This window comes from Sinocyclocheilus grahami, unplaced genomic scaffold, assembly GCF_001515645.1.
Source record: "Sinocyclocheilus grahami isolate Dianchi unplaced genomic scaffold, SAMN03320097.WGS_v1.1 scaffold1732.1, whole genome shotgun sequence".
Lineage (NCBI taxonomy): Eukaryota > Metazoa > Chordata > Actinopteri > Cypriniformes > Cyprinidae > Sinocyclocheilus > Sinocyclocheilus grahami.
The window spans coordinates 43,146-53,413 of record NW_015506911.1 but is presented as its reverse complement, the minus strand read 5'-3'; the positions used below and the strand labels follow the sequence as shown (position 1 = coordinate 53,413).

The 10,268-nt window shown below is 37.1% G+C and overlaps 1 protein-coding gene across 2 annotated transcripts in view; it reads right to left on the bottom strand.

Moving 5' to 3' along the window:
• The window catches only part of LOC107572302 (activin receptor type-2A-like), a 24,099-nt gene that overhangs the window by 8,753 nt on the left and 5,078 nt on the right, over positions 1 to 10,268 (bottom strand). Inside the window, exons 2-7 of one of the 2 annotated variants that reach the window (XM_016258724.1) lie at positions 5,889 to 5,962; positions 4,275 to 4,408; positions 4,071 to 4,174; positions 3,048 to 3,202; positions 1,025 to 1,168; positions 178 to 321 (exon numbers count right to left, since the gene is read on the bottom strand). In XM_016258724.1, the coding sequence (XP_016114210.1) occupies positions 178 to 321; positions 1,025 to 1,168; positions 3,048 to 3,202; positions 4,071 to 4,174; positions 4,275 to 4,408; positions 5,889 to 5,962 (755 nt within the window). Of the gene's footprint in view, positions 1 to 177; positions 322 to 1,024; positions 1,169 to 3,047; positions 3,203 to 4,070; positions 4,175 to 4,274; positions 4,487 to 5,888; positions 5,963 to 10,268 lie in introns of those variants that run through there. The other variant, XM_016258726.1, reaches the window with a different exon arrangement.

The window sequence follows — 10,268 nt, the reverse complement described above, 5'->3', positions numbered from 1 at the left end:
TGTAAACCTGTGTGAGTGTGAGTGTGCGTGTGTGTGTGTGAGTCGGTGTGTGAGTGTGAGTGTGCGTGTGTGTGTGTGAGTCGATGTGTGTGTGTGAATGTGCGTGTGTGTGTGTGAGTCGATGTGTGTGTGTGAATGTAAGTGTTTGTGAGAGTGTGAGTGTGTGAGTGTGTGTACCTTCTCATGATACGCTGTGATGAGCCAGAGCTCGATGTCGACTCCATTTCCTCTTTTTTCCGCTCCGATGAAGTGAAGGATATTTTCATGTTTCATTCCACTCAAACTATACATCTCATATTCATTCTGCCATGACTGTTTATTCTGAGAGAGATCGCAGACAAACATTTGCAAAATTAACAACATTCAAAGCCACTGTCAAACAGTACATTTACACACAACTGTGATGCACATCAGTTGATTTCTGTATTCATGTGCACAAGTTGTAAACAGACTAACGAACTATATTACTTGGTGGACAAATTATTTATGATTCATTAATTTCCCAAATTATCTGTTGAATATTGGTGTATTTTAGCATTGTGGTTGCTGTCATTTTACAAAAGCAGCTAGATTTAAATGTCCAGTCTTTGCAATGTGAACCAGTGCAAAATGCAAAATACTTCAGTGTGCAATTCAAATATCACAATGATTTTATCGCTGTTGAATACTGAACATTGCATCACTTTATCAAAGAGAATTCTTCAAACATTCATTTTTTAAAAAAGAAAAATCATATCAGCTAAGACTGAAAGTACTTAAATATTTCAGGCTGAATTAATAGCTGAAGCTTAATATTTTAGGTTAGAGGTTTAGAACAAACACTAGCTATAATATTTGAAGAATATTAATACAGAGATTCAGAGCATAATAATAAAGCACTCAGATTTGAGTTACCAGCAAACCATATCACTGTTACCCATGAGCTTTTGGCTTATTGCTTTATTATAATCATGTCGAATCTTCTGTGCTGAAGCTGAGGAGGGAAACTAGGACCAACAGTAATGAGATGAGATGTGTCAGATACCTGCACAGGGAAGATTTTGACAGCCACGTGTTCGTTGAGCAGCTGAGCTTTCCAGACGCAGCCGAAGCGCCCGCGAGCCTTCAGCTCCAGCAGCTGCAGCGGCTTCTGACCCAACAACGGTGACGGAGGCGTCAGACCCGGATCCTGCAGACACAAACACAACCCACTGAACACATGATTCACTCACATACATCAACACAAACACACACACACACACAGCGTCGGATGCAGGAGAACGCATATACAGTGGGGCAAAAAAGTATTTAGTCAGCCACCAATTGTGCAAGTTCTCCCACTTAAAAAGATGAGAGAGGCCTGTAATTATCATCATAGGTATACCTCAACTATGAGAGACAAAATGAGAAAAAAATCCTCCAGAAAATCACATTGTAGGATTTTTAAAGAATTAATTGATAAATTCCATAATTTGCAAATAAATTCTTTAAAAATCCTACAATGTGATTTTCTGGATTTTTTTTCTCATTTTGTCTCTCATAGTTGAGGTATACCTATGATGAAAATTACAGGCCTCTCTCATCTTTTTAAGTGGGAGAACTTGCACAATTGGTGGCTGACTAAATACTTTTTTTCCCCACTGTAATAATCCATGCCAGCTACAAAGAAAGAAAGAAAGAAAAGAAGAGCCCATATGCAGATGAGAGTGACCACATCACAAACCCATGACAGAGAACTGAAGCATCAGCAGGGCAGCATGGGAGACCGTGAGAGTGAATGAAGCTCTTACCTCGATCATGATATGAAAGGCGTGCTAGCAAGAGAGGAACAGAGGGGTTTTACTGCTTCTAGCACACACACAAGCTCTGGGATGTGAGTAAGAATGAGCTCAAACTCATTTAAGCGTGAGAATGAGAAAGAAACACTGATGTGTGTCTGTGAGAACATGTGATGGAGACTTATATGCAGCAATGAGACACTGACATGAAAACACACTCACACACACACTCACACTCTCTCACTCTCACACTATTTTGTCCCCCAATTAAAGGAAAATAAATCAACACAGATACACACACACACACACACACTCACTCACTCACACACACACACACTCACTCACTCACACACACACACACTCACTCACTCACACACACACACACTCACTCACTCACACACACACACACTCACTCACTCACACACACACACACTCACTCACTCACACACACACACACTCACTCACTCACACACACACACACTCACTCACTCACACACACACACACTCACTCACACACACACACACTATTTTGTCCCCAAATTAAAGGAAAATAAATCAACACAGACACACACACACTCACACTCACGCACACACACTCACACTCACACTCACACACTATTTTGTCCCATAATTAAAGGAAAATAAATCAACACACGCACTCTCTCACACACACACACACACACACACACACACACACTATTTTGTCCCCTAATTAAAGGAAAATAAATCAACACAGACACACACACGCTCACACACACACACACACACACACACCCTCCCAGCTTTCTAAATAAACGACTTCATAGACTACTATTGTTTTTATACATATGTAATTAGAACTTCTGAGGACTATTTTGTCCCCCAATTAAAGGAAAATAAATCAACACAGATACACACACACACACACACTCACACACTGATGGTACGTTCCATCCTAAGAATTAAAGGGTTAAGGGTAAAGGCTTTAATAAGAACTAGTACGAACATCCTAAAAAAAATAACAAAAATTACAAAAAATGCACAACAAAATTACTAAAACTTTAACATTAAAATGATTAACAAATTATTAACAAAACTGATAATAGCATTTCAATGGTATTTAAATAACACTGACTTGAGATGCAAAATTACACAAGATATTAAGACAAAATTAAAATTAAGCGAGTTAATGCATAAAATAAGAAAAAAAAAATCTGCCAATGGGGTCAGAAAATTAATTTTTTTTTCCCCTCATTGGCAGATATTTGTCTTGTTTAAATTGCACTGGATATTGAGCTGAAGGTACAGTACCTGTGACGGCACGAGCAGCGGCGGGTACGACAGCTTCAGACGCCGGTACATCCAGAACGAGATGACGAGAATAACGGCGACAGCCATGACGGGAATCAGAGAGTACAGCAACGTGGGAAACAAGTCCGGCTTCTGGGGAACGGGGTTAGACGTGGCTGGAGAGAGAGAGAGAGAATGAGGAGTAATTAACTAAAAATGTGACCTAAATCTGGATACTTCGACATGAGATAGCATCACATGCACTACTGTTCAAACGTTTGGGTCAATAACAATATTGTGCAGCACAATTGTTTTCAACATTGATAATAATCTGAAATGTTTCTTAAATCAGCATATTATACTGATTTCTGAAGATCATGTGACACTGAAGACTGCAGTAATGATGCTGAAAATACAGCTGCGCATCACAGAAATACATTTTATATGAACAGATATTCACATAGAAAACTGTTATTTTAAATTGAAATAATATTTCACAATATTACCGTTTTGACTGTATTTTTGATCAAATGAATGCAGCCTCGGTGAGCAGAAGAGATCTTACTGATCCCTGATCAACTGGACCTTAATTTGATCAAAAGCTGCTCATTAAAGAAGGAAGAGTCTATTCGATTGACTTAATAATGCATTGAATCACAGTGTGTTTACTGTTATGACATTCAGAGGCAGGTTAATCTGAAATAGTAGAAACTACAATAATACATCATCATGGAAATCTCAGACAGACGTCAGAGAAATTAAATGTGTGCGACTTTGTGATTCAAAGTAACTTAGAGTGATTATTTCAGACGTAACTCTATAATCAAAGGATTTTAGGTTTAAATCTACATGAATATATTCGGGAAAGTGTATAATTTAGATCCTGTATCTGGTCAGTTTCTGTTCAACACTCTTGTAGTGTTCACAACTGTGAGACACAGCTGTGAAATCAGTCTGATTATTAGTCTTGAAGTGCACACAGTCCAGATATCTTCACTCGGTCACATGTTTGCGTCTGAGAGGTGTGAAGTGTGTGTTACTCACTCTGAATCATCTCTGGACTGTAGTGAAACTTCTCGTTGCACATGTTTCCCTCGCAGCAGCAGAAGAAGACGTCGGGATTCTCCTTACGCTCCACACACTCACTGCTGCACACACACACACACACACACACACACACAGACAACACGTCATCCTCAGTTCACTACAAAACACACACGCTGCATCCGAGCATGCATCTGCTCGTACCTGTCATAGCAGTTAACATCGTCCAGCCAGCAGCCCTGCTTCACCATCTCGATGGCTCCTGAGCAGTTCTTCCAGGTGGAGAAACAGTGTCGTCGCTTGTCTTTCTCTCCGTGACATGATTCGATTCCGCTCTGGTTCGTCCCGTCCTTCTCCCAGCTTGCATTGTAAAACGCACACTCCTGCGTCTCCGAGCGCCCGAGAATCGCACCTGAACCACACAGAAAGAGACTTCAGATGCTGTCCATTTCTTTCATTTGATCAGCATATAACAGAGGTTGTTTATTACCTTATCGCATATAAAACCTTAAAGGTACAGTACACGGTCAAATACGTTTTCAAAGTTGTAAATAAAACAGATCATTGCAGTGTATTTTACAGTCTTTCTACTTCAAAATTTCACATTTAGTTCAATGTGTTACTTGCCGTTTCTTATTTGTGAAATTTAATAGCAATTTCTGAGTGAAAACTGTTTCTACTCCAGTTTTTGTTCAGTGCATGAAGCTTTTGAATTGTAAAAGTCAGTCATGTTAATTAAAAACTACTTTATGATTTTTAATGCATTAAACTATGTGCGATATTATAAGTGGACCTTTAGGTATAAACAACGCTACAAAAGTGTAGAATATGATTCATGTCATCATTTGTCGAGTGTTTAAGTGAAGAGCTGAGCATGTTGAATAGCGTTTCTCAAATCTGATTTCAATAGTTGGAAGTTGGCACATTGCTAAACTCTAAAAACACAATACTATAAAAATCATAAAAACACGCAAGACACAAACAGTGGGTCAAGTTGTCCTTTTTTAAAATGAGTTTTCATTGTGTTTATCACAATGCATTCTGGAATTGCCTTCTTTATGAAGGATACGCGCTATGCTGCTTAAAAGGCAGCATAATCATGCATGTCTAATATTTTGTATTTTATAATAATATTGCAAGTCTTCTGAGATGATATTATAACTGTGAGGAACAGACTGAAATTTAAGCTGTTATTCACTGATAATACTTTCTAAAATTTGGGTGAATTATTGCTTTAAGAGCTAAAAACTTTGATGATGTTATGACACTACAGTTTAAATGTCTCTTCTGCTCACCAAGGCTGAATTTATTTAATCAAAATTACAGTAAAAACAGCAATATTGTGAAATATTATTACAATTTAAAACAGATGTTTTCTAAGTGAATATCTGTTAAACTGTAATTTATTTCTGTGATCAAATCTGTATTTTCAGCATCATTACTCCAGTCTTCAGTGTCACATGATCTTCAGAAATCATTCTAATATGCTGATTTACTGCTCAACAAACATTTCTGATTATCATCAATGCTGAAAACATGTTTTTCAGGATTCACAGATGAATGCCTGTGCAGGAATGCCTGAGTGTGTGTGAGTGTGAGTGTGTATGTGTGTGTGTGTGTGTGTATGTGTATGTGTGTGTGTGTGTGTGTGTTTGTGCGTGTGTGTGTTTGTCAGGGGAAGGGCTTGTAATTCATCCACAACAGCTCACTGAAGGGAAGGAATGAAGGAATGGCGAGACGTGGAGCAATCAGACATTTCTGCAGACAGATGTCTTTGACCTCTTTCAATAATTCAACACGCTGAACAGATTTCCTCTGGTTCGTCCCGTCCTTCTCCCAGCTTGCATTGTAAAACGCACACTCCTGCGTCTCCGAGCGCCCGAGAATCGCACCTGAACCACACAGAAAGAGACTTCAGATGCTGTCCATTTCTTTCATTTGATCAGCATATAACAGAGGTTGTTTATTACCTTATCGCATATAAAACCTTAAAGGTACAGTACACGGTCAAATACGTTTTCAAAGTTGTAAATAAAACAGATCATTGCAGTGTATTTTACAGTCTTTCTACTTCAAAATTTCACATTTAGTTCAATGTGTTACTTGCCGTTTCTTATTTGTGAAATTTAATAGCAATTTCTGAGTGAAAACTGTTTCTACTCCAGTTTTTGTTCAGTGCATGAAGCTTTTGAATTGTAAAAGTCAGTCATGTTAATTAAAAACTACTTTATGATTTTTAATGCATTAAACTATGTGCGATATTATAAGTGGACCTTTAGGTATAAACAACGCTACAAAAGTGTAGAATATGATTCATGTCATCATTTGTCGAGTGTTTAAGTGAAGAGCTGAGCATGTTGAATAGCGTTTCTCAAATCTGATTTCAATAGTTGGAAGTTGGCACATTGCTAAACTCTAAAAACACAATACTATAAAAATCATAAAAACACGCAAGACACAAACAGTGGGTCAAGTTGTCCTTTTTTAAAATGAGTTTTCATTGTGTTTATCACAATGCATTCTGGAATTGCCTTCTTTATGAAGGATACGCGCTATGCTGCTTAAAAGGCAGCATAATCATGCATGTCTAATATTTTGTATTTTATAATAATATTGCAAGTCTTCTGAGATGATATTATAACTGTGAGGAACAGACTGAAATTTAAGCTGTTATTCACTGATAATACTTTCTAAAATTTGGGTGAATTATTGCTTTAAGAGCTAAAAACTTTGATGATGTTATGACACTACAGTTTAAATGTCTCTTCTGCTCACCAAGGCTGAATTTATTTAATCAAAATTACAGTAAAAACAGCAATATTGTGAAATATTATTACAATTTAAAACAGATGTTTTCTAAGTGAATATCTGTTAAACTGTAATTTATTTCTGTGATCAAATCTGTATTTTCAGCATCATTACTCCAGTCTTCAGTGTCACATGATCTTCAGAAATCATTCTAATATGCTGATTTACTGCTCAACAAACATTTCTGATTATCATCAATGCTGAAAACATGTTTTTCAGGATTCACAGATGAATGCCTGTGCAGGAATGCCTGAGTGTGTGTGAGTGTGAGTGTGTATGTGTGTGTGTATGTGTATGTGTGTGTGTGTGTGTGTGTTTGTGCGTGTGTGTGTTTGTCAGGGGAAGGGCTTGTAATTCATCCACAACAGCTCACTGAAGGGAAGGAATGCTAGAAAGGCGAGACGTGGAGCAATCAGACATTTCTGCAGACAGATGTCTTTGACCTCTTTCAATAATTCAACATGCTGAACAGATTTCCATTCACTTCAGCCCACTGAACATTCACCGAATTCCATGCAAGCGTCGCTGAGACACAAACATGAAAAGCCTTCATTGGGCTGCAGGGCAGAGACGCGTGGTTATGAAATAATGATGAGCTTTCAGAGTAATAGTCGACTTACTTTCATAAATCACAGGATTAAAAAGGCCAACAGGCACTGATCTCTCTCACGATGTTATCGAGCTAGTTCAGTTTTCAGCCGGTGGAAATATTTCTGCACCTAAATGTCACTTTCGTTCTTCTGGAGTCACATGTGAGTTTCTGAATGGTGTATTTGTGCCCGAGGAACCTTCTGATGTCTCGACATGTGTCTGCCTTCTCATTAAGAGTCCTATATCTTCTCTTAATCACCTCAATTAAGATAAAATCATCAGTCTGACATATTTCACTGAAGTCAATGCAAGGCTTTTATCAATCCCTTTAATGGCTTCTTTTTAAAATCTGAACATGAACATTACATCATGTTTTACCACACAAGCACAGTAACTTATAGCTGTCTCTGCATATTAAACGGAGTATTTACAAAATAATAATATCACACACACACACACTTACAATACACAACATCAATGCACTCCCTCGGACACTGAGCGTACTGTACAATCAGCACTAAAACCCACTCGGATTCACGACCCGGGAATAACTGAGGATACAAATGAGTGCAAAGCAGCAGAAAGCAACACTTCGTCATCTACAGAGAGCAGATCTAATGATGCGCCTCCACAATCAAACAAACAAAAATCATGCAAAATTGTATTGTAAGTGTGTTACGCTGAGATAAAAGCATCAGCTGAACTCCTTTAATCGAAATGACTCAAACAACCCCTAAAATTGTAAATATCGATACGCTTTCGAAATACAGTTAAGCAATATCATTGAAGCAAGAGTCCTGTTGGTCTGAATATAATAACGAGATTTTTTTTTTAAATAAATAACTACTTTCTATCAGGGGTGTAGCAAAACAAAGATTTATTTGCTGCACTTAGTTTTTATTTTATTTTACTTTTACACAATAAAATTGGGAACAGGGCCATTTCATAAAATTACCCTGATTAGAGATAATAATTTTGGGCAACATCATATTTTATAAGCATTGTTTTGCTTGGCCAAAGCCTGCCAGTCATGTAAATAGTCATGTCAAACCAAGATCAGGGGTATGGCTTCAACTTCAACAGAATGCATACACGTATAAAAATATATAGCTTACAATGGATGAAATTATCAGCCAAATCCATACATTTTTGTCAGCAATGGCATTTCTCTCACAATCTCACAAACACACTGAAGGACCCATTTGGGAAACACTGTCCTAACATTTAGCAGACGCTTTTATCCAAAGCAACTTACAAATGAGTAACATCAAAATAAATTTGTTTTGTGTAACCGTGTTAAAAGCATAAACTAGATTAGCTCACAAAACTAGAGCAGGAGACTTTCCAAGACGTGCAGTGCCAGACACTGACCAAAAGTAAAGGTGCGTGCTCCTTTTGAGGTTATTTCTAGATTTTGTGTGTGCATTTGTTTAACAGACAGTCTCACATCTGCTGGCAATACGAAAACATGTTTTAGTAGAATAAAGAAGAGGATTTTCATTGCTCTTTTGAAATAGAAGTTCAGGAGATGTGAAAAGATTTTTGAGAAAAGATTAACTTAATTATACCCGGTCAAATGTATTATACAAGCTTTTGTTATATTTCACTGTTCATTTTATTGCTATGGTATTTCATTTTAAATTTAATAGCGCATTAGAGCGATCTCGATCTCTCTCTCCTTCCTGCGTGCTTTGCTTATCAGATCATCTATAGATACAGCTGTGAATATTGAACGTTTTAACATTATATTAATTACATACATGTATTTCATAGACATCCTTAATCTCTAAGAACTACATTCCGCTCTCTGTTTGTTCTGTTGTCAGTGTTTCTTTGTGTGGACACAGCTCTGTTCACACGCTGTGTGGTATCGGAGCATTTTTACGAGTATGAATATCAGTACTGGAGCGCAGTATCGTATCGGTGCATCCCTAATAACTTTAACAACTTGCTTTCAGTCCTCCAAGATCATTACTGAAACTCATTCATGGTTATGGTGTCACAATCCCAAGCTCATTAACATATGACCGCCCACATTTACATATCATACATACGAAAATCACTGAAATCAGCTAAACCTGTATTAAGGACTGTAAAAAGATGGACTAATGAAGCAGAGCAGGATTTACAAGCTTGTTTTGACCTCACTGATTGGAGCGTCTTTGAATCTGCTGCCACCGATCTGGACGAGCTCACAGAGACTGTAACATCTTATATCAGTTTCTGTGAAGATATGTGCATTCCTACCAGGACTCACTTAACTTACAACAATGACAAACCATGGTTCACTGCAAAACTCAGACAGCTCCGTCAGGCCAAAGAAGATGCTTACAGGAAGGGGGATAATGTCTTGTATAAACAGGCTAAATACACACTGGAAAAGGAGATCAGAGTGGCAAAGAGGAATTATTCTGAAAAAATAAAGATTAAATTCAATGAGGTTAGCCAATTATAGTAGAAGTCTTAAAGGAACAGTAAACAGCCTGTTTAACAGAGCGGTTCAGTTTGTAGCCATAAATCCAAGACATTTTTTTTTTAGGTTTATTATAGTTAAATAAAATGGAAACTAAAATTAAAACCATGTAAAAATAATAAATAAATAAAAAATAACCACTTAATAATTTAAAATATACAAAACGTTTTATTTCAACTAGTTACCATGGCAACACTTCTCATTTTAACTTAATTTAACTTGTACAGGAATAACTAAAACTGTAATAAAAAATTAACAAACTATAAAAAAAAAATGTAATAATATATATATATATATATATATATATATATATATATATATATAAC